Source organism: Caretta caretta, chromosome 15, assembly GCF_965140235.1.
Source record: "Caretta caretta isolate rCarCar2 chromosome 15, rCarCar1.hap1, whole genome shotgun sequence".
Taxonomy (NCBI): domain Eukaryota; kingdom Metazoa; phylum Chordata; order Testudines; family Cheloniidae; genus Caretta; species Caretta caretta.
In genome coordinates this window covers 19,630,921-19,656,508 of record NC_134220.1, presented here as the reverse complement: position 1 = coordinate 19,656,508, position 25,588 = coordinate 19,630,921, and the positions used below count along the sequence as shown (strand labels likewise).

At 41.6% G+C, this 25,588-nt stretch overlaps 1 protein-coding gene across 5 annotated transcripts in view; it reads right to left on the bottom strand.

Annotated features, from left to right (window-relative positions):
- The window catches only part of GALNT9 (polypeptide N-acetylgalactosaminyltransferase 9), a 267,777-nt gene that overhangs the window by 3,927 nt on the left and 238,262 nt on the right, over positions 1–25,588 (bottom strand). For all 5 annotated transcript variants that reach the window (XM_075119990.1, XM_048821747.2, XM_048821748.2 and 2 more), the window contains 3 exons: positions 21,413–21,598; positions 17,611–17,748; positions 13,675–13,770 (listed from right to left, as the gene is read on the bottom strand). In XM_075119990.1, the coding sequence (XP_074976091.1) occupies positions 13,675–13,770; positions 17,611–17,748; positions 21,413–21,598 (420 nt within the window). The remainder of the gene's footprint in view (positions 1–13,674; positions 13,771–17,610; positions 17,749–21,412; positions 21,599–25,588) is intronic.

Sequence of the window (25,588 nt, the reverse complement as noted above, 5' to 3'; positions counted from 1 at the left end):
CCTCTATAAACTGTTTTGAATTTTTTAGTTAAACAGTAAGGGCATATTCTGCCCTTCTCAGTTACATAAATGTGACTCTGGGATAACTTTGTTGCGTCAAATTCCGATCAGTCGCTTGTTTAAATCCGGGGTAACTCCACTGATGTCTCGATTTACATGTAAATGAGATCAAATTTTGGTCCCTGGGCTCTAGATTTAACCATGAGCAGAATTTAGCTCTAAGGATATTGCTAACTGGAGACTACTGTATGGCTCACATTTAGTATGAGGCAGAGAGCTGCAGAGCAAAATCTTCAGCCATTGGAGAAATGCAATTATCACCGAGAAATTCACTACCTGTCTTGACTTATTGCTGTTATGAGACTGAAAATACTTAAAAAGGAATGGAAGGAAGGTCGTGAACCCTTGGCATTTACTGGATATTATTGACCAGGGCAAGTGATGATATCATTAAGGGCCAATCAAAAAGCTAGATTGCTAAAGATATTTCCTCATTCTTCTTAGCCTCAGCAAGCACATACTGTGAATAATCATATCTTCCCATGGCAAAAGAGCTTTGTCTGTTCACTTTTAGACCCGAGGTCCTTTGACAGAGCATGTGTTCAATGTTACCACCTGACATTTTTTTTCAGTGCAATCATGTGGAGCAAGGAGTTAGGCTGGAGACTGCATCAGAGAAAGCAGTAGAATAACCCCATGAGGATTTCTCTTGTGGATGAGTAAATGACATCAGTCAGTGTACTGTCTGTACATTGTAAATCATGGTCTATAAGACACCTTTTCTTGCCTTTGCCTGTGCGGGGTTGGGGAAGTGTTTAAAGCAGGCAAACTAGTTCAACATCTGAATGGCCTGTCAGCTCACACAAGTGAACTTCTTTTCCTTCCATACAAGGGTAAAATCTGTTGGGTTTTTCAACATTCTGCATATTTCACACTTCCAACTCACTGGGAAGGATGAGCAGAGAGTGAGAACGAGACACAGTTGTGGCTGGGAATTGCAGCCACGGCAATATGGTTGGCTTGTGTTATTGTAGTTTTTATGTATCCACCCCTCCCCTGCACAACTCCAAATCAAAATATTCACTGAAGACTGGTTAACTTGCACTAGCTAGACAACTAAGTCCGGTGTTGATAATCAGCTACATGATCTATAGTCCAGGGTCAATTTCCCCTGTGGATCAGAACACTCTGTGGTTTAAATGACAGAATTTGCCACTGCAAGCCCTAAAATAAACAGCTTTTCTATGATAAAATATTTCATTTCCTTTGGAATCCCTACAGCCTAGAATTGTGTGTGCTGAACATCACAGGAACCAGCACTTTCTGATGTTATAATATTTATAGGGCAGACCCATCAAATACAGATAACCTGCTAAGTAATGTTATTTCTGCTTAGGTCTTATATAGGAAATATATATGTGTGTGTATATATATATATATATATATATATATATATATAGGGTGAAAGATACAGTCAGTCTACAGAAGCCAGTCTACCTGCTACCGTGACGGAGTGAAGGCTACAGCCAGAGAACAGATCAATGCTCTCAATTATCTCAGTAGATGAAAATGGTCCCATTTGTGCCATAGTTGTAAAGGGCATGTCAAGGGTTTAGTCATCAAGGATTCATATTTTCATTTGAGTCACATTGGCCATCAAGACTTCAGTCCACCATGCAAGACCTTAACACCATAATAAGAAACACAGTTCTTAGCATCCACTCCTGTAAGAATTGGAGTTTAAAAACTCATGCCCATAATCAGGTGGTTGATAAAATGTAATAGTCCTCCAATTACTCCAAACTTGCATATGGCTAACAGATCCTAAAACATCCCAAGTCATCAGTGCTAAAATACTTTCATATTAAAGTAAGTGGTTTAATACTGTAGATCAGAAAAAAGGGGCAAAGACAATGCTTCAACTCCCCTGTGGCCTTCCTTAACAATATAAATAAGATCTGGAGCTTTGATGCCAAATTGTTGGAATGTTATTGGATTTTGTCAGATATTGTAAGTCAGACAGAGAAATCTCTCTGCAGCATCTGAATGGATACAATAGAAAATGTTAGTTCTTTCTCTGACTAACATTTTACTTTCTATCAAGGACAGAGGGGAATTTAGAGAGCTAACTTCAACTCTGGTGATCATTCACTGAGGTCAGTTTAACTACACCAAGGGTGAAATTAGTTCATACTATCCTACCTGACTGCATGGGACTCATTTGTTTCTTCTTCCTTTGTATTGTGGTGGCACTTTGAGGCCCCAACAGAGATCAGGTCTGATTGTGCCAGGTACTGTACATACATATACTGAAGAAACAGTTCCTGCCCTGAAGAGATTATTATCTAAACAGACAAGATAGAGTAAAGGTGGGGGGAAAGAAATTCTATTATCCCCGTTTTATACTGGGGATCTTAGGCACAGAGGTTACACAGGGAATGAGACCACATATTGAACACAAATCTCCTGAATTCCAGAGCCTGGCCTTCTACCAATATTTTATAGTGTGCTCCTTTTTTTTTTAATCACCTAACACACATTCATAAGGTTCTGTTAACTTATTAAGAGAAAAGCTGAAGGCTGAGGCGAGGTAGCGAGATATATACTGCAACTGTTAAATTAAAAGTTCTTTTCAAAGGGTTCAACCTTTGTGGGACATGCTCCCAACCAGAAGAGCATCTATACATTCTCCCTGCAGCATGGGTTGTAACATCTTGGGCCAAATTCTTCCCTGGTGTAACTCAACTAAAGTCAATGGCATTTAACCCTTTCATTTCTCTCTATAAAAACAAGTATAACGCTGTCTCGATGTAGATTATATCCCTGCTCGTTTTACATGTTCATCTTCTGTCGTCCAGAATGAAAACAAAAATATGCTTTTGAGACTGGCATGAGGCTGAACCTTAGCCAAGCGTTTCCCTTTTATCAGAGAAGAGCTAAGTGATCCATATAAGTGAAACTGAAGCCAAGTGTTCTATTGAATACCTCAAGATATAATCCTCTGATTATCTGTTGTACATGTGAACTAGAGGATTTTTTCCTTCTACCCTTCAGGAACCAAAGTGGAATGAGAAAACCGCCAGAGGTTATTTATCAAAGCAACCATCTCCAGTTTTAAAATGGTAAGCAGTGCTATCTCTGGAAGGTGTCACCCAGATGGTAACTTTCTGATAAGTAAAAGATAGCTTTTAATTCAAGGTTGGTAGCTTAGAGAGTCTGCTCCACCTCATTTTCATTCCACAGAGACAAAGTGTGAAGATCTCCACATGCTCAGATAACTGTTGTAGGAATTACCACACTGATGGACTTTGGCAGTTTTTAAAATTAAACTTTTTTTTTTTTTTAAACTTCCAACACTGTTTTGTCTTCCTAGGCTAATTTTAAAGCAGGCTCTCTCATCTGTAAACCTGTACGGAAAAAAAGAGAGAAAGTCCCCTTGGAGTCTGAAACTTCCAACCTACTCGGGAGCATAAAGAAATGATGAATAAATATACAGATTTGTACAGAACATGCAGGTGCCAAGAAGACAAGCAATCACGCTTTCATCCACCCCAGGTTCCAAACAACTGACCGCACCATCCGGTATGCAACTCTAGAACACCAGAGCCCTGTCAAGTAAATTGTTAAATATCTGCCCTCAAGCAACAGTTCAAGCGAGGCCTTTCATCTACTCCTTTCCCCTCTGTTTCCGTAGCTACAGCCCTGCGGGAATCCAAATGCTGACCTCTCCTCTTTCTGCTTGATCTATATGCCAAGAGAGTTCTCGCTTCCCCGTCGGCAGTGACTCATCTCTGTGCCAGTGGGGGAGTGTGTATGCATGGCGGCGGGAGGAAGGGGAGTTGCTGTACGTTGTTCATCAACACGTTTATGTCCCCGGCTGCCATTTCCCCTCTTATTAAATCCCCTTCCTCTTTCGCACACTGTATAATACCAGGGCTACCTCATAGCATTCAAGATAGACACTGAATTCCTTTGAGACTGTGCCACCATTCGCAGATAGTTGATGCAGGATTGTATATAAACTCTGCAGCCATTCTGCAATGCTCCCAGCCCAAGTTAGCCAGGAATAGGAGAGCCTGGAAATGATTCTCCTACGAGACAGCATATCTTCCACTGACTGCCTCATCTTCTCGTTCAGAAGCGAGTCTATAATAATGGTTCATTAGACAGCAATGCAAACCAATGAGTATTAGAGATGGTGGTGCAAGACGGCAAACTTGCAGACCCCCGGTCTTAGCAGTTCAAGATTCCTGTCATTCTTATTTCTTTCCTAAAAACTCTTAAACTCTATACCACATTTTGCATGTTCTTCAGTCATTTCTTGTCCAGCAATGACTCACCGTAGTTTAACTACAGGTGTGTTTTTAAATAGATTTGGTTAAACCAGTGCAAAACCCTGTGTCCACACGCTTCACTTGGTTTAAACCTGGCTTTTATTGATTTTGCTTGAGTCAGTTCTTTCACAAGTTAAGCTAGTGGTAACCCAGCGGTAACTGGTGTCAAAAGTGTCCACACAGGAGTTTGTATCGGTTTAACTAAATCGATTTTAGTTAAACTGGTGCAACTTATGCAAGAAGATAAGACCTTAGCTAGTGAAAAAATAAACCCAAAGAAAGAAGTTTTGTTAATGATGAGGATTAAGGAGTTAAAGGTGGAACGGTTGGGGTGTCTTTGGCTAGTTGTATGGTGAAGGCTATGGTTCTAGGCTATGCAACACAGAAAGAGTAAAAAGGATAGGTAGTGGAAAAGGAGGCTAGAATGAATAATGCACTCATAGACACTGATTCAGCATGTGCTTAATTGTAAGCATGCCGTTGCTCACTGGCTTCAATAGGACTTCTCACATACGAGCAGTCAAGCACATGCTCAAGTACCTGGCAGAATCGGGGCCACAAAATCTAACAGATCATGGGATGAGTATTGAGCTGCCTTCACAGCAGTGAGAGGCACAAAGCATCAGTGATAATCCAACTGGTGAAAACAAGTGCCGGTCTAGATGGGATACAGTCTCACATGCAGTAGGAGCATTAAAATAACCCAACACAATACAATACAGGCATCTTATGTCTAGTACATGAGACTTAAAATGTCAGGAACTCAAAGCTAAACCTGACAGACAACTATATTTACCCACGCTCATTACAGAGGGGTTTTAAAAATGATTTAACCTAGTAAAGTGCTAGCTGTCAACACCTTTCGTGCTATCTACTTGAATATCCTTGACTAGGGTTTGTGCAGCTGCGGTCCTCACACTGAATTAATTTTATAAATTGTGGTGAGATGGTATAACTTTTCCAGCTGTGTAATCATTAATTAACTTGGCTCCATGTGAGTGACTCCAATCCATGCTTATCTGCTAAATGCTCAGCTTAGATAACACAGCACCTCTCCATACAGCTTGGCGTTTCTTACAGAATGTAAACTAAACTGGGGCGGGGGAGGGGGGATGGATAATAGTACTGGATGATCCAGTAGATTAACTCCTCCAGTTTGCCGATTTACTTCCCCTAAATATCATTCTCAGGCCCTGGAAAAAAGGTATTTTATAGAGCGATGCAAATGGAAGCGGGAGGTAGTGTGGTCTGGTAGGGAAGGCATTGGACTGGGAGTAAGGAGAACTGGGATTGATTCTGGGTTCTGCTGGCATGAAGGGCATGTCATTTCACTTTTCTGCGCTTCTATTTCCCCTCCCATCCTTTGTCTTGTCTATTCAAATTGCAAGCTTTTTGGAGCAGCGACTGTCTCTTCCTATTCTTTGTACAGTCCCAACCCCCCAACCCCCGGTGCTACTGTAATATTAACAACAACAACAGAGTTTCAACATTTCTCTCAAAATATGACTGCAGTAGGTATTGAGTATCTGAATGCAAGAGGTTTTAGACAGAAAAATCCCCAGCCTGATGTACTGAACAGAACCATCAGTAGGAAATTTTGGACAGGGCTATGAAACAGTTCTTGTCCTGCCTCCAGCCCTAAGGGATTGAGGGGAGGGGTTAGTGTTACAGTCCAATGCTAACTGAATCCTTTTATAAATGTGTAAATGAGGGGGAGGGGAGGGGAGTCTTTAGGTGTCCCTCAGTCTCCAGTTGCATATGAAGCCAAGCTCAGATGCTCTTGCTTAGGACTGGGCATAGCTGGTGAAAGGGCTTGCAGGGACACTTCTCAAGCTTGCAGGTTTGGGGGGTTGCCAGGCTCCTGGCTGGTGAAGTGGGTTTGTGTGCATTCTGGCATATTGACACCTATTAACTAATCAAGAGACAAAATACTCCTATGATACAGGTAGGTAAATATCATGATCCCCATTTTACACATCGAACACAGAGATTAAGTGGTTTGATTAAGGAAGAGTTGGTGTCAGAACTAAGATTAACATCATGTGCTTAGTCTATGAGATGACAATACTTCTCCCACTATGGAGCTGCTCCTCCTTGTGCTCGGGACCACAACAGCTGTTCAGCAGATAAGCCAGCCCAGCTGCAAGCAGCTATCTGGGAGGGCATCTTCAGCAGCATTCCAGGCAGTACTGCCCATCAACCAGCTATGTGGAAACCAAATATCAATGCCATTTTGGTTCAAAAATATTCAGATTCATGCACCTCCTTCTCCCCAACGCTAATAAATGCCTGGTCCCTGTTTCCTCAGAGCCCTTCCAAACAAACTTCTTGCTCACCTTCCCTCGCTATTGGGCTCCAGGGCTTTTCAGATCTTTGCCATGTTGGCTGTCTATGCAAGATCAAGAATTCTGGGTCTCCCATGCTCACACCCGAGAGGAGCATAGTTTATTACCTTCCTTTGACACATCAGTTCTCGTGGAAAAGAACGTGTGTGGTCCATCATCACTGAGCACTGTAGCTGCATGATGGATGCGCTACTTCAATGGGAAGAATTCCCAACCCTCAGAAGAGGATCCATATCATCTACTGGGCAGTGCCGTGTGCTCCTGAAAGGCAAGGGGGACTTGTTACGTCCCACATGAAATGAACTAAGATCCAACTGGAAAGTCATGGGAGAACCTAGTCTCTGATGAGACATTAACTGAAGCTTAAGACCTATGCAGCCTGATAGCCAGTTGGTAGACATTGGGGGAAATGACTACTCTGCTTTTCATGGCTGTTGTTCAACCTTAGCAACTTTCTAAACCACAACTGTGATGCATCCCATCCCCCTTTCTTTCGAGAGTGAAGTGTATTGTATCAAATAAGAGAGTCAGGGTGACCCACTTCTAGGTTGAACCTGCAAAATAAATTACAGTCAGAACCATTTACCTCACTATCTCCACGACTACCGGCACTAGGCACAATATTAGAGATTGAAAAGAGACCTTCTACAAGGACTTTAAACTGGGACCTTCTGGCTAAAAGAAAATTTTGCTAGAGATTGAACTCTCTGTATGAGCCTTGGCAGCCTCTCACTGAAATGGACTCTTCCTGGAAATCTCATTTGCATCTAATTAAGAAACTCTATTTTGTTATCTTAACCAAAGGCTACTCCATCTAAATTTACTCTGAAAGTGTCAGTCAAGTGTCTCGTAATAAGACCACCAAGGGTGGATGCTTTGGCAGTGTGAATTGAACATCTATCCACTTTGCTGTAATAAGGTATGACCTGTCACTGGCTTGCAATTAACCGCAATAGGCAATACTTATATTTTGCAAATCTTGTTATGCTTCCATGGTAATGTACAAGCTAAGGTTCCAAGCCAATAATATGTATAGCTGAACTTCAGTTAATCGTTTAGTCGGTAATAAGGTCAGACTTTATTTATGCATGAATGACTGTTCATTAATGCGGGTCTGATTTAGATGGTGCTTCAACAGAATTTAAAATAACATCACAGGAAAAAACAAAGTCCTGGATTTAAATAATATCTATGTTCATTAAAAAAAGTAAAGTAACAGCAATACAAGTGTGGCATGAAGAGATTTCATTTTAAAACCTCAAAACATTTGTAAGAAAAAAATTATATACATACAGACGCTCCCCGATTATGCAATCGTTCCGTTGCGGAACGCCTCGCGTAACTTGAATTTTGTGTAAGTCGGAAATGTATACCCAACCATTGTGAAAAAAAATGAAACAAACAAACAAAACCCTCTCCTATTTCTAGCTTATGGAACTTTTTCCATAAGTGCGGATTTGCGTAAGTTGGGTCTTGCGTAACCCGGGGACCGTCTGTATTTAGGAAATAAACCTTGATTAGAAAAGCACTTAAGCATACAAATTAAACCAATTTTCATAATAGTCTTAATTTAAAATGTGCTTAAACACCATGTACATCAACTTTAAGCATGTGCTTCACTCCATCCCTATTCAGCAATGCACATAAGCATGCGCTTAAAGTTAAGCTCATGCTTAAGTGCTTTCCTAAATCGGGCCTTACCGGTCTACTCTAAAGCTCAGTTAAGTCAATAGGACTTCTCCTGTGAGCAAGTGATAACAAACATGTGTAAGGGTTGTACCTGCTAACCTGAATTAGCTAAATTTAGTATTTTGCAATGGGTCTCTGAGTTATAAGAACAAATTAACAAGATTCTGCTATTTTCTTTAATTGACATCTTCAGAACATAGATTCACATAGTAAATTATGTAGTTCTTTTATTACTATAGTGTGAACAAAATGACTGGATTTTGTTCAATTAAATTCTTACGGTGAAGCCAGACATTTTCATTTAGGATTTAGAGAAATTTTTGGTTTATAATTATTATAGGTCAATATATTTGTGAAAATATCCCCTATAAATTGGAAAAGCATGTGCCTAATATCCCATTCTCTTTGTTTGGCTAATATTGTACTGGGATCAGTACTGTTCAACATATTAATAAATGATCTGGAAAGAGAGGTAAACACTGAGGTGGTAATGTTTGCGGACCATATAAAATTACTCAAGATAGTTAAGTCCAAAGCTGACTGCAAAGAGTTATAAAGGGATCTCACAAAACGGGGTGACTGGGTAACAAAATAGCAGATGCGATTTAGTGCTGCTAAAGTAATGCATGTTGGAAAACATAATCCCAACTACATGTACAAAATGATGGGGTCTAAATTAGCTGTTACTACTCAAGAAACAGATCTTGGAGTCACCGTGGATAGTTCTGCAAAGACATCTGTTCACTGTGCAGTGACAGTCAAAAAAGCTAACAATGTTTGGAACCATTAGGAAAGGGATAAATAATAAGACAGAAAATATCATAATGCCACTATATAAATCCATAGTACGCCCACACCTTGAATACTGCACGCAGTGATGGTGGCCCCATCTCAAAAAAGATATATCAGAATTGGAAAAAGTACAGAGAAGGGCAACAAAAATTATTAGAAATATAGAACAGCTTCCATATGAGGAAAGAGTAAAAAGATTGGAACTGTTCAGCTTGTAAAAGAGATGACTAAAAGGAAATATGATAGAGGTCTACAAAATCATGAATGCTGTGGAGAAAGTGAATAGGGAAGTGTTATTTACCCCTTCACGTAACACAAGACCAGGGGTCACCCAATGAAATTAATAGGCAACAGTTTAAAACAACCTAAGGAAGTAATCCTTCACACAATGCACAGTCAACCTGTGGAATTTGTTGCCAGGGGATGTTGTGAAGGCCAAAAGTATATCTGGGTTAAAAAAATAATTAGATAAATTCATGGAGGATCGGTTCATCAATGGCTATTAGCTAAGATGATCAGGATGCAACCCCATACTCTGAGTGTCCCTAAGCCTCTAACTGCCAGGAGCTGGTACTGGATGATGGAGGATGGATCACTCGATAATTGCCCTGTTCTGTTCAGTCCCTCTGAAGTATCCGGCACCAATCACTGTCAGAAGACTGGATACTAGGCTAGATGGACCTTTGGTCTGATCCAGTATGGCCATTCTTATGTTCAAATGTTTATGTACTAGTGTGAGATTGTACTGACCTTCTTTAGCAGGAAAACATGATTAATGAAATCTCTGGAAGGTACGAGGCAGTTCAAAAATCCTTCTGGAACAATGTGAGTGAGGTGGATTTCCTTATGAAATATCTTGAGGTGAGGGAAATGCAAATTCTCCCTCTCGAAAGCCAACCTTTGGAAGATACGCCTTTGGGAGATATGTGTATACTAGTTCAAACTGGATTCTCCAAAGACTAACAGACAAAGAAAAGACTTTTGGACAAAAAGCCTGACTTTAGGCTGACTCAGGGCCTTCTTTCTGACCCAGCAAACGGATATGTCCCCCGGTCCTTGGAGGACCCGCACCCTTAGGAGAGGATTGGAAGGAGCTGGCCTCATAAGACTGTGTGCTTGTTCTGAGCTGAAGCTCTGATGAACTTGTGACCTCAAGGAAGGCCCTAGGGTAAAGTGTTGAAAGATTGCTGTTGCCAGCACCCGTGAGAGAGTGGGGATGAACTCTGGTAAGTTTATTAGCATGCGTGTAGCTTCTTTCATTTTTTTTTCTGTGTAGTGCTTTTTCCCATAGGAATAAAGTAGGTTTGCCTAGAAAACTCTATGTGGTAACTTATATCTGTAGCAATCACTCAGTTACTAGTCTCTAAGGAGAAAGCAAGCAGGTCTGTTTAGGCAGACTCTCTTTGCTGGGAAATATACAGTGAAGGCAGGGAACTGTGCAGCCTGGAAATACCCTAGCCAAAAGAGAGAGACGTGGGTCTCCACCCAAGACAGGCAACAGCTGGGGAGCTTGAAGCCTGGGAGTAGGTGCCCTCGCTGAACCACTGAGGGGAGCTAGGGGTGCAGTTGCCCTGAACTGTGATGTTACAGGTATAGTGTAAAGTACAACATAGTATAAAGTCTAGTCTAGTCTAATTTTTAAAAAAATACATTTTAAATGACTCTCTGGGTCTCATCACTCCCTAGATAGTTATGCTATGGATCTTTGCAATTCCCAAATGATATGATACGCCAAACATCCAATGACCATTGAGATTTATATCTATGGCATACTTATACCACCAAAACCAGCTAGGATTCCCACTGGATCTAGGAGAAGAATGGGGGAAAAAGTTTTGAACATATTTTCGTCAAAGAAGGTCGTGGCATTGCAAACATCTGTGAATTATTCACCCAGCTTCTAATGAAAAGACATTACCTAAAATTATTCCATTCAAAAATATGATCTAGTGGTGAAGTCACTTACCTGAGACTCAGGATATCTGGGTTCAATTCCCAGCTCTGCCACAGATTCACTGTGCAACCTCTAAAAAGTCATTTAATCTCTCTCTGCCTCAGTTCTCCATCTGGATAATGGGATACTACTACTACTACTACATCTGATGAAGTGAGCTGTAGCTCACGAAAGCTCATGCTCAAATAAATTGGTTAGTCTCTAAGGTGCCACAAGTACTCCTTTTCTTTTTACTACTTCCTTTGTCTGCCTGCAGCTATTTGCATTGTAAACTATCCCAGGCATGGATATAGCTCACTATATGTTTTTACAGATAGCACAATGAGGTTCTGACTGGGGTCTCTAGGCATTACTGTAATGCAAATAATTAACAAACCACCACTGCCACAATTAATTGACTAAACTATTTAACTGGCTTGGACAGTTACCTGCATGATCCTGTTGAAGGACATATTCACACCAATGAGTGATACCGTGTTGGCACAGGCCGATATTGTACAGGTGTGGAGGGGAAAAGCGCTGGAGTACTAGAGTATCAAAGATGACCTGATAGGGGACCCAGGGGATAGCTGAATGATAGCCACCCAAGTGGGAAGCATGCTCAAAAAGCTTCGGGGCTCATCTGGGACTGTTAATGCAGGCAAAATTCCCATGGCTGCATTGTTTAATCAGGCTCTGGCTTTGGTAGCAGAAGGAATGACAATTTTGTGAAGTGAAAAATAGTTTTCAGCAGTGAAAAGAGCTTTCTGAGTAAAGCTTGTTTCTTTGTGAAACTTGTTGGCATAGGAATAGCTGAGATGTTTTGACTGCTCATAAAAATGGCAAAACCATACATTCAATTAGCTATACTTTATGTATGAAATGTGTCACACAGTTTGATTGCCTTCTTCTCTAGGGGAAAAAACTCATTTTAACAATCAACTGGGATTTTTGTGTGTAGGTGTGACATTTATTTACTACTCATTGCTATTCAAACCAAGGACCCAATCCCGCAAGCATGTGCATGCTTAATTTAACCACTTGGGGCCTGATTCAAAGTCCACTGAAGTCAATTGAAAGTTTCCCATTGACTTCAGTGGGCTTCGGATCAGGCCCCTGAGCGATCTTATTCAATGGGACTAATCATGCGCATAAAGTTAAACACATGCATAAGCACTTGCAGGATTCAGGTCCAAATGAAACTTTTTGGTAACAACTACTTTATACATACAAGCTACCCCTGCTAAACCTAGTCTACACACAAAGTGGCACCAGTTTAACTAAAGTTAGGTTTTAAAAATGATTTAGTTGAGCTGGTGCAAAGAGCTATGTGGAAAATCTTATTTTGGTTTAAACCAGGCTTATTTTGGTGTAGTTTAAATCAATTATAAGCAGGTTTAAACTAGCCTGAAATAAGACACACAAACCAAAATAAGACTCTCCACACAGAGGTTTATATCAGTTTCACTAAACATGTGGTGTGTGTGCGGACAAGGCCTCAAAACCCTGTGTAGACATTCTTAAATAAATTTAAAACGGGCTTATATCAGTTTAGCTTGTCTGATGCAAGGATTTGCTCCAATTGCCCTAAGGAATTGCTCCAAGTCAGTTTTTAAACCACTTTTAATTAACCCAATGCAAGCTCTGTGTATAAATGTGGCTTTGCTCTTTCAGCTTTCATTTGATCACTGCTGCGCCAGAAAAAATATCCTCAGTTACTCAAAGGATAAACTAGTAGGGACCAAAAGCCCAAATTTTGCCAATATCCATCTGTAGTGGGTCGACACCCGCTCAGGCCCAGAGGGGTTTAAGATAGCCCTGGGAGAGGGCTGGGGCAGAGGAAGGCAGCTGGGCTGATTGTGGAAGCAGCCTCAGCGGGGTGGGGGGCTGGGGGGGATGGTAAGGGGCCACTCCCCAATCAGGGCCCAGCTGGCTCTATAAAGGCTGTGAGCCAGAAGCCCAGAGAGACTCTCTCTAGCTTCTGAGAGCAAGGGATCTGGCTGCAGGGACCTAAGCAGAGTATCTAGATTGGAGCAGGGCTGGGGAAGGGCCAAAGGAGCTGGGGAGCTCTAGCCAGGAAAGCCCCAGGCTGCGACCTAGCATTAGGCCCAACAGGTACTGGGGTTGCAGGGCACATTCCAAGGTTAGACAGAGGCAGCAGGTCCAAACCCAACCTTGCCTGTGATGAGTGGCTCATACTGCAGTCTGCCCAGGGCGAGGGGGCTAGCTGGTGATTGGCAGGAGCCTATGACTGAGGTGAGGTAGGGATAGTGGGTGGGGGGGGTTTCCTGGGAGGGGGAGACCCAGAACTGTGGGGTACTGCCAGGGGGCAGCACCCAGTGAAAGGGGCATCGGGGTCCTGGGAGGGACACGGGAACCAGCAGCAAGGCGAGACACCGGCCTGAAGAGGGCGCTACAGAGGCTGGTGACCTAATTCCCAGAGATGACCAGCAGGGGGCACCGCTGGTGAGTCTGTGCCCGGTTACACCATCAAATCACTTTTTGTTTCCTTTGAAAGTTTCTTTGTTTAGGTCTAAGGCTTTCCGTCACTTAATGGTAACAAGAATTTTAGTTAATTTACCTGGGAGGACATTCCATGGCATGGATAGAGGATCGCTTTGTCATCATCTTCTGCTCCCTGGTCTAAACAGTAGCCACTAGCTTTGCTGTTACGTACCTACAATGAGAGCAGAAAAAACAATTGCTTTAGGCACCGCTATCCATAATAAAAGCCCAGTTGATTGAAACTTTGTCGCTTTACAATTACCAAAGCAAACCGTATATGAAGATGCTCAACATTTCTTTGAGGAAGGAAAACACTCTCATTCACCATCACTGACACTTCATTAGTCCTTTACAAGTGTCCTACGAGAGACTTTGACAGTGAATTCCTTGTATGAAAAACACAGCTGCATTATCAAAATGTGCTACAATCTTGCCAAACTACCAACTTGGACCAGATCTGTATTTTCAAGTAATTGCACAAAGATCATAAACCACTAAAATTCACTGTAAAAGCCATAGGCCAAATCCTGCTCCGAGGTATGCTTGTGTAAATCTAGATTAATTATGTTGACTTCACTAGATTTACAATGGAATAAATAAGGGGAGAATTTAGCTCTTTATGCTGAAAACATGACTAACTACACCGGGGTGTTTCTGACAGAAGAGCACTTTATTTGTTAGTGTAGGGTGTATATAAAGCAAAAGTATATATAATGAACCTCAGCTGAAGTAGGAACATATATAGTAAAGTATGGGAGCAATATATTGTGTTTGGTGTATTGTCATGAGACAACACAATAATAATAATAAATAGTACTAGGAGAAAAGGAGTACTTGTGGCACCTTAGAGACTAACCAATTTATCTGAGCATAAGCTTTTGTGAGCTACAGCTGACTTCATCGGAGAATTTGTAAAGGTTTGAAGGTTAGGTGCAGGTAATCAACTAAACCAGAAGTTCAGATACTTTCCCAGACTATATGGGCTTTATCAGTCTGAAAAATCAGGGTGAAAGTATGGTGAGATTTCAGATGTTTCTTCCCTCTTAGTCAGGCTAGAAATATCACACAAGCAGCTTCTCTTATATTTTGGAACTGCCCGGAATCAGGGAGTGCAGATGAACATGAATATGTGACAAACACCTATTCTGATTTTACAAAGGAGTCATTTAACTGAACATCTTGAAACCATCAACAGGTCAGGTTTAGTTCAGAGGGTGAACACATTTTCAGGCATCCACATGTTATACAAATGACGGTGTAATTACTGCATAGGTAGCATAAAATATCACACATAAAATATAAGAAACTCAGTAAATACTGATTACTACATGAAACATAACAGGAAATTTGATGAGGGAACTAAGATATACCAGCAGTTAAGCTTCAGTAGGATTATTTTATGACAAAGGTACTACACGGGATAAATAAGATGAAGACAACTTTATGACGGGGCCTTAAAGATTGTGAATTGCGTCAATAAGAAATATACTTTTACTGCTGTGTCCATCTACTCAATACATTTATTTCCCCTAAACTCACTAAAGTCCAGAGACTACAGTGACCTCTTTCTCTAAGAAAAATAACCAGAAGGGAAGATTTTTAATAACAAGTCATCCTTAGGTTTCAGAGTAACAGCCGTGTTAGTCTGAATTCGCAAAAAGAAAAGGAGTACTTGTGGCACCTTAGAGACTAACCAATTTATTTGAGCATGAGCTTTGAGCATTTTGAGCAATTTATTTGAGCATGAGCATAAGTCATCCTTAGTGTCAATACATATATTTACCTACAGTATATTTCAACACAGACAAAGACTCCAGAGGAGCTATGCCAATTTACATCTGCTAAATATCTGGCTTTGACTCTTTATCTTGATACATTTTAATAACTAAGATACTTGACCATCAAGCTTCCTGTTTAACTCAAGGACCTTCTATCTGATCACTCAATGGAAACAGACTTCGTTATAGTGAATGATTTGCTGAAAACCTGGTGTAATAGGCATGACTTGATAGTGCCAATCCGCTTCTCAGTTTACAACCTTCTTGGACCTGACGGTTGCTAATAGCTTATGTTGAATTTACTAAATGTCTTTTCTCATTTAGTGCCAGTGACTGTTATATTAAGATGCAAAGTGATATTACCCAATAAAACGTGCACTTTGTATCAATATCTAAAGTGAATGACCTATTTTTATATGAGCTCAATCAAACGGCACAGGAAAGAAGAATGACCATATGAAAGCTCATTCCCTTAGGATTTGAATTTACTGTCAGTAGGCAATTTCAGATTTTTTTACAAATTGCATGACAGTGAAGTTATCAGAACTTTGCATAATTTCAAGGCCATAAGTCATATCAGCCTTTTTTTAAAATAGGAGATTATGCTATTTATATAGTTATTAAAACAAACAACATCAAAACCCCTACAGGTGAGCCTGAGCCACAGATGCACATCCAAGCTTTCCTAATTATCAGGGAGTTTTGGATCTTGGTTTTTGAATTGGCCATTGTAAATCAAAGGAATCAGCCACAAAGTATGCGCATGGATCAAAGCCTCTCTGAAGTTCTGATGTGTCTAGAACCAGGAGTTTTGTTTGGGCTGATCTTTAAATATATCTGTCTACAAAAATTAGGTTATATTTTGCAATATCTTATTCAGCAATAGTCTATGGGTGAGAGGGGGAAGAGGAGGAAAAGCAGAAGCTAATTGCAAACCAACTGTGATGTTTTTATCTATTTTGAGTCACATGTGTTGAGCATAAGACACACCCAACCGTAACCTCCACTCATGCTCTCTCAAGGGTATCAGTTTTCCTCCGACCAGCAGGATTTTCAAAACTCAATGGGCAAAATCATAGAATCAAAGAATATCAGAGTTGGAAGGGACCTCAGGAGGTCATTTAGTCCAACCCCCTACTCAGAGCAGGACCAATCCCCAACTAAATCATCCCAGCCAGGGCTTTGTCAAGCCTGACCTCAAAAACCTCAAAGGAAGGAGATTCCACCGCCTCCTTAGGTAACCCATTCCAGTACTTCACAACCCTCCTAGTGAAAAAGTTTTTCCTAATATCCAACCTAAACCTCCCCCACTGCAACTTGAGACCATTACTCCTTGTCCTGTCATCTGCTACCACTGAGAACAGTCTAGATCCATCCTCTTTGGAACCCCCTTTCAGGTAGTTGAAAGCAGCTATCAAATCCCCCCTCATTCTTCTCTTCTGCAGACTAAATAATCCCAGTTCTCTCAGCCTCTCTTCATAAGTCATGTGCTCCAGTCCCCTAATCATTTTTGTTGCCCTCCTCTGGACTCTTTCCAATTTTTCCACATCCTTCTTGTAGTTTGGGGCCCAAAACTGGACATAGTACTCCAGATGAGGCCTCACCAATGCCGAATAGAGGGGAATAATCACGTCCCTCGATCTGCTGGCATAAATTGGAGCTACTTATACAGCCCACAATGCTGTTAGCCTTCTTGGCAACAAGGCACACTGTTGACTCATATCCAGCTTCTCATCCACTGTAACCGCTAGGTCCTTTTCTGCAGAACTGCTGCCTAAGTCAATGTATTCCATCCCAAGATCATAGTGTGGTCCAAAGAGAGACCCTTTTCTTAGAGGATACAGTGCCCCACGCCACCCCCACTTACGCCAATTAATTTAGATTACTCTAGGCAGCTGAGCTAGTTAAAGACTTTTTGTTTCTGGTGTTCACGCTGGCCCATTTGGGACAAATTGCCTTGGATTTACATTATCGAGGCTGCTATATACCAAAAGAAAAACCAGGAAGGTGCGTCTCATTGTTCATGACACTGATTTAATCTGGTGCACTCCAATGGGAAGGGTAACATTGCTTATAGCCTACACTTTATAGACTGGATTAAAAGAGGTATGGGAAAGTTTGTGTTCCTGCTGTCAAGGAGATTTTAAATTGTACTGTGTCATCTGATGCCCACTAATTAAGATGAAAGGAATGCTCTAATGCAGTTATGATGTATTTTCAATGTTATACAGCACCTCTCCATAAGTGATTGTATTGTTGTAAACCCTCATTTCAGGATAGACGTTCTCCAGGTACCACTTAAAACTCCGGCACTGCAGTCGCTGTCGTAGAGCTATTCTTTCCGAAACATCTCCGAAATCAACTCCCGGGTTCTGCAAAGCAGGAATATAGCAGAGAAATCCCATCATATTGACTTTACAGTTGTTTTCTTTACTTGAAACCAAACTGGAATTTCTTTTGTTTGGAAGCTACATTTCCGCCTTTCCTTTGTAAGTAGCTACTTATTGTACAGCTGGCCTGGACAACAGAGAATGGCAAAAGAAGAAAAACGAACAAAAAACAAAGTAAAAACAACATTTAAAAAACTGAGATTATTGGCACATAGAGCTGTGCTAAATGTTTGCAATGAAACTTTAATCTAATTGCCCTGGTTACAGATTTTGTTACAAACTCAGGGCCTAATTTTGATTTAAGGGTACATCTACATTGCAGCCGGGACTGTGAAATGCAGCTTGTGTAGACGTACCCATGCTAACTTGCTGAAAATAGCAATGGGGGTGTGGCAGTCCATGCCACCGCATCCTCTCTGCTATATTAAAGCTAACTTGGGTACATCTACATGAGCTTCAAATCACACCCCTGGCTGCAGTGCAGACACACCCTATAGGTACGTCTTCACTGCAATGTAAGCTCAGGGTTAGTAGAACTCGAGTTAGCAGACCCTGGGTTTGTTAAGCTAGGGCTTTAGCATCTACACTCATTTGTAACCACAGGTTAGGAATTACAGAACCCTGCATCCCAACCTGTGGCTCCAGCATCTACATTGCATTATGCAGGCCTGAGTCCAACCACTGTCCCAAAACGTGGCTGCTCTAGCCCTTTGTTCGTGTTGCAGTGTGGGAAAACTTGACTGCCCAACCTGACTGTCCAGAGGACAAAGAAAGTCAGCCCGTAGGATTGTGGAATACTTTGTGGCAGACTCCCAGGGCATGAGTCCAGTGGGGCTGCACCCACACTGTAAAGCAACAGGGCTTGAACCCTGGGTCCCAGTTTGACTCAGGCTCAGACCCTCCAACCCCCCTCCACCACCACCCTGGGGTTCTGGAACCCTAGTTCCAAGCCCTAGGTTAGTGCAATTTATTTATAGAAGGAAGGGGTGTTGGGCTTGAGCTTGAGTTCAAATCCTGGGCTTACACTGCAATGTAGACATACCCTAAATCAGTGGTTCTCAACCTGCGGCCCAATCAGCACACAGCTGCGGCCCATGTGACATCCTCAGGGTCATACAGGTAATAATGGATGTGGCCCACAACCTAAATAGGTTGTGGCCCTAAATTATACCAGTTTTACACTGGTATAACTCCAGTAACTGACTCCTACAGAGTTAAAATCAGCATAAATGGGATCAGGATTAAGCCCACCAAAACTCAGATCAGGCCTGGTAAAAGGTTCATTACATTTCACTAAACTTTTGAGTAGACCGTTCTCCAGTTTCATATGAATCAGAGTTGATTTGTGGAGTTTTGACGTAACATGTGATGAAACTCAGCACCTGTGATGGAACTGTGCTTTGAGATTTTGCATGCCTTTGAAAACAAAATTAAAAACAAAAATTCAGGTTGACGCATCAACTCATGTGATCCAAAAACCGAGCCAGATCTTCAGTTAGTGTAAATCAGCATAGCTCCATTGACAGCAAGCAGGACTTCAACACTGATTTACATCCCGCTGATTTACACCACCCAAGGATCTGTCCCAATGTTTGTAGGAACCCCAGTGAACTGACGCTGAGAAGTTTTGCACTGATCTAATTGTAAGCACCTTATATGTTTCCTTCAGAAAGATCCCTATGTGCTTTACAAACAATATTGAATACTGGCTTACAGTTCAGCAGCATATTTTAGCTTGAGCTTTATTAGTATCCCCACTAGACAGGTTTCTGGAGAGAACACAACTTTAGTAATGAACAGCCTTTTCTATTGAGTTTGCTGGGTGCATTGCTGCTTGCTGATGCAAAGTTCTGTACATTTGCTGATGCAAAGTTCAGCATACATTCAAAGGAATGTGAAGCTGAATTGTGTGTTACTTCTGGCTACACTGAAGGGGAGTATCTTTCATATGTAGTCGATATTGCACATCATTCAGCATGAAGAAGGTTAATTGCTAGATACCTGGATCACCACAGTTGGCAGGGAAAGGATTCCAAGAAAGGGTATAACCAAATCTTTGGTGCATTGAAACAATGTTTTCTTGACTTTGTAAAGAAGTTTGCCGGTTCATAGGAGCATTGTTTTGCTTTTGTGTATCAATCAACCATCCTCTAGCCAGAATGCAAGCCATTCATAGACTCTCAGTGACTTGAAACAGCAATCAAGTACAGAAAGGATAGTGTGAATTACAATGGGGTGCTGTCCACTGATAGGGCAGGCGTTAGCAATGCTACTATCTACTTTACTGACAAAGAGCACTCACTGTTCTACAATTAAGCAACCCATCATCTCATTCACTGTCATTTCAATTGAAAGTGAAACTTAGTATGACAAACAGACAGGCTTCGCAGCTCCCTGTACTACTGTGTCTGTCCTAGGTAAGCTATGGTCCTATAGTGTATGGATTATTGGCTGGTGGTGTTGGTGCAACACACTCAATGCTTCATGTGAAGATGAATAGGGTAGATAGTTCTTGTTGACGGAGCGGGAGGTTTTTACTCCTCTAACACCCGTATGATCTAGTCCTATAGCTAACCAGAGTACCGTACGTTTTGTTTAATACCCCAGTGCAACAGAGCTGTGAAACAGCAGCACTCTAACTTTTTTCAAGAACGAATGGGGGTTTTATGACCTACATTTTATCAATCATTTTCTCTGATGGAAAGTAAGTTTTAATGTACCAGGCTTCTTGCTGATTTTATGTCCTTCCAAAATAGATGCGTCTGTTTTTTTCAAAGCACTGCTTTATGGTTTCAGTGCAGAAAACTGCATCAAAAAGTAATCTCTGAGAAATTTAAGAAAATCATATTTTGGCATAAATGTTTATTTAAATGTCTCTCTCTCTTTTTTTTTTACTCTCAGCTTTGATTTGTGGAAACCATCAAGCAAACAGATTTAGCAGTTTCTTTTTTCTCTTCCCAGCGGAAGTCTAAGAGCCCTTTCCAAGGGATGCAAACCCGACCACAGTGGGTTTACAGGAAAATGTTTATCGAAGCACATTTTTACGTCATTCCCACACCAAGATCAGGACCCAATTTTGCTAGATGCTATATATACACACAGCAAGAGATAGAACGTGCCTACACCATTGTGACCAAACTACAAAGCTAGACCGTTTGGGTCTGATTCTCCCATCCATTATACCAATGGTGAGCTCCACTGAATCACTCCAGCATAAACTGGTGTAAACGGAGTGGAGAATCAGGCTCAGCGTGTTTATTCGTATCACGCACCATGACATTTATCTGTAGACATTTCGGGGTGCTTATCTGTGTAATATCTGAGTATCTCAAAGATGAATGACGTCATCATAAATGAATGACTTCCTCCCAGGAATCAAATTAGCCCAGTTCACTGTGTTAGGATTAGGTCATAAACGTGGGTCACTGCTCATCAGTGTGCACCTGAACTTATTCTGGGGCAACAAATTAAGATGGCAGAGTTCTTTGTTTTGAATATTTGCTGCTATGAAAGTGCTCTTCCTCCCACCCTCGGTCAATAGGTGATGGATTTAATAGTATCACCCAGCACAAACGGAGGTAACTTAGATCAGATATCCATAGTTCTCTGCCTCCATTTACTCAGTTATAGAGTGTTCTCCACTTACCATCATTGGGATGTTCCATGCCATGTAAACATGTGACTTGAAGTCATCCATCCAGACCTCAGCAGCCCGCAGGGCATTGCGCTTTGCATAGTAATCAATGTCATTGTTGTAAGGTTTCTTTGTGCGTTCAATGTGGGCAACTCTTGAGCAAGGTAAGACTTCCATGCTTCCTCCGCACTGCCAGACCTGTGCAAGAGTTGGAGGATAAAACAAACCATCAAACAAGAACTTTTTCCTTGAAAACAGGCTGATATGACTGTTTATGGTAAGATATTGTACAGCGGGTGATACATCAGACTCTGATGACTTGAGATAGAGTTACTGCTCTTTGAGCCCTTAGGCAAAGCAGCAATTGCATGAGAAACCCTGACATCTGGATGTTAGGCACTGGATTCAGGTGGTGTAAACTGACACAGGTCCACTGAAGCTAGCTGAGGATCTAACTGTGGCTGTCATATTCCATTTCACGGGCTGTGTGCTTGTGTACACTGGGGCTTATTTCCTGCACCAAATTTCCATATAAACGAATTAATTGCTAACAGCTCAGGTATGCCCATTTCTGAAAGAAGCTATGTGATGCCTGTGCAGTGGGCATGGAACATATCAGATGGGGCATTCAGCACTGGAGCCTGTAGGCGCTTGAAGATTGCCCTTCAGTCAGGAAAGGAATTATGTGCATGAGAAATGTAAACAGAAAACAAGTGGCACACCTTATTCAGCTTCCCATTATAGAAAACACATGCTTTCCTTTTGAAAGTCAGGATATTCTTCCTTTTCAAAATTTGCCCAAGAACAATCCTGCCCAACCCCCTGGGTATGTAAGGCTACTACTATGGCCACACTGCCCCTTTTAGGTGCTAGCTGGAGCAGAGCTAGCCCGTGTATGTCTACCTGTGACAGGAATTACATCACCCAGCTGCTGTATAGACATGCCTTTGGGCTACGAGCCTGCACAAGGGAGTGAGGGTGAGACTACTTGGACTGCATAGACTTTAGGTTTCATTGTGTAAGTGAGCAGGTGCTCCAGGAGAATGTGGGCAAGAGGACTGGGGAATGGACAGAGCCCTGGACCATGCAATACACATAATGTCATAATCTGCTGCTGGTATAAGCCAGCGGTAAATTCCCTCTGTCCCCTGACAAAGCCAGGGGGAAGCAGAGCAGGAGCAGTGTCAGAGGCGTCTCTCTAGTCACAGTGCCTCCTAGTGTTATCCCAGCGCTGGTGCAGCTTATGCATCTCAACCTGCACCTGAAGTCTCAATCCAGCCCTTAGGAAACAAGAGATCTTAAAATATAAGCAAGAGTCCATAGCTTCCCAAGGTCACATATTGCTGAGAAGAACAGCTCATTTTCCACACAAGTTGGACTCCATGAAAAGACAAGGGATTTGTACCCTACACATAGCATGCCCTTTCAGAAAGAAAGACAAATTACTTGGAGAATGGCAGATAAAATTCTGTTCCTTTACACTGCTTTTTTTTAAAAAATACTTTATTAGTAAATATTTATTTATTGCCCTACTAGTTGTTGACTAGTAAATCACTGGCCACAGAAATTTGCATTTGATAAATGAAACACACTGAAAAACACACTGCTCATAAATTTGGACTGACATACGCCTAGAACTTCCACTGTGAAAGGAAAGTGCACCCCTGCCCTCAAAAAAGGGAAATGAGCAATACTCTTCAGTGTATTGTTATTTGTCCTACCCGGCTTGGGATCCAGCCATGTAATATGCTGTACATTTTTCTTTCTCTTTCTATGGTTCATGACCTTGTAATTTTTATGAATATATTTTGATACTAAGGGTAAATACATTATCTGAGTGGCAGATTTATTTCCCTCTAACAGTGATGCTTAGGCAAAAGAGAGAAACTAAAAGGTACTAAACCACAGCATTAAGTGAAACTATTTAGCTCATCTATAAATTCAACATAAGTAGTTATATTTTGGTGATGAATTCTCCCCAGATGAAATCCACAGGGGACCTGGACACCTCATTTTGAAGAAAACAGCATCAGAAATATATTGCCTCAGGGTACAGAATGCTCACCCTGTCAAACATGCTGTGTGTTGCTTAGCAGACCGTGCACATTTGCACAATTAACCCATCTGCAAGCACTCAGATTACTTTACATTTCACTCCTGTCTCCCCTCTTCTGCCATCCTCTAAACAGGAATGAGGTATCCGTTGAAGATGAGGCACAAGAATCCTTTGTGAGCTGTGATCAACGATGCCAGGAAGTGGAACATTTCAGCGTATGAAACAGACAAGATAGTTCTGAGCTACTGCCACTCAGACTGGCTGGTCAATTCTCTATGGAGGGGTACACCCCTTAAAATGTCCTAGAGTACGAGGAATATCCCATATTCATTCCCACATCTTATAAAACTTAGCACTCACACAGCAGTTCTCACGCAGAGCTCTTGAAGTGCCTTATTCAGGTGAGTAAGCATCAAGATCCTCATTTCACAGATGGGGAACCAGAGATGCAGAGAGTCTAAGGTCCACACTTTCCAGATTGGTCACTAATTCTTGAGTCTTCCATTTCTGGGTGTCCATTTTAAACACACGTAGGACTTGGTTTTCATAGGTGATGAGAACCCATGATACCAAGTGATGTTTCTAGCAGCAGGAGGCTAGCCATGCTCTTTGCTCATTTAATGGGAAATGCCAAAGTGAGTATCTTTTTCAAGACTATTGAACACAAGACCCAACCTGGCTCTTTTTCTCCCTAATGTGATTTAACATGGCCCAGATGTGGTACAATGCTCTTTGCTGTTTAAAAAAAAAAAAAAACAGACAAAAACAACAGGAAAGTATTTTGCAGTGAGCCACCCTGGTTCACATATTGAGAGCTGCCCAGCTGTAGCATTGGAACAAGCAGGACAGGGAAGGTACAAGAGAGATGGGAACAAACTAAGGCATTTAGCCAACCATTTGTTCTTGAAACAATGCCTCGGATTGCCCCAGACATGAGAAACAGCTGTGTGTTTTATTCTGTTCTGTAGAAGTTCTTGTACTGGGCTCATCATTGTCATATTTACCAGCAGGGGAACCTCAGACTTTGCAGGTTGTTCTGTGGAGATGAGAGTGAGAGTGTTGTTATTCCACAGGAGGAGAGATGAGAGGCTCAGGCTTCTCAAGTCTGCATGTCTCCAGGCATCTGCCAGAGGCCAGGGCCTACCAGACTAGTTCTGGGACTCCTGCCTCATCTGCCTGGCAGCATGTCTCCATCATCAGTCACCCCCGCACCCCACCACGTACTCGGTGGCCCATAATAAATAATAACAGGTTTCAGAGTAACAGCCGTGTTAGTCTGTATTCGCAAAAAGAAAAGGAGTACTTGTGGCACCTTAGAGACTAACCAATTTATTTGAGCATAAGCTTTCGAATAAATTGGTTAGTCTCTAAGGTGCCACAAGTACTCCTTTTCTTTTTGCATAATAAATAAGTGTGTTTTATTTCAAAACTAGCTCATTGGGAATGTGGCAATTAATTGTCCAGCTCACTCAAGTGTCCCATTGGAAGCTGGTGTGTCAGTCAAACACCGGCTTACACCTTTTGTACTCACTGATAGAAGCCAATTCCTATGTAGTAAATCCTGTTGCCATGTAGAAAGAGGACAATGTCTAGATGCTCTCAAACACTGCAGCTCAGAGTTATTTCCAATACTGCCATGCCCCTCTGGATGACTGTTAATGTTCAAAAACATCCCAGGATTTAGAACGCAACTGAATAATTTGCCACCAGGGTGGTCCCAATTTTGAAGTAACTTTTATAAAATTACAGGATTGCTCGACAGAGACCTAATTCTCTTTAAATTGAAATGTGTCCTATATTGTCGTCAGCCATTCAGCCCTTGGAGACCCACTTTCTGAAAACATTTGTCCATTGAGTAGTGCGTGAAATTATTTGTTTTACCTCAGAAAATTAGAGTGGAATTCAAATGCTTTATGACCACTCTTGTGTGTGAGTGTTTAAAAGCACTGAGGGAAGGAGTTCACCTGCATTTCAAAAGCAACTGGGGTTGGAGATTATTCCTACAACCACGCTCCAACAAGTGCTCTCATGACGTGGTTTTGTACGGTCAACACAGCTATACAGGAGTCGTCAGTTTGGCAGGTGTGGTTATGGCTAATCTATGGCCTGACTAATCTAATCGCCTTCTATGA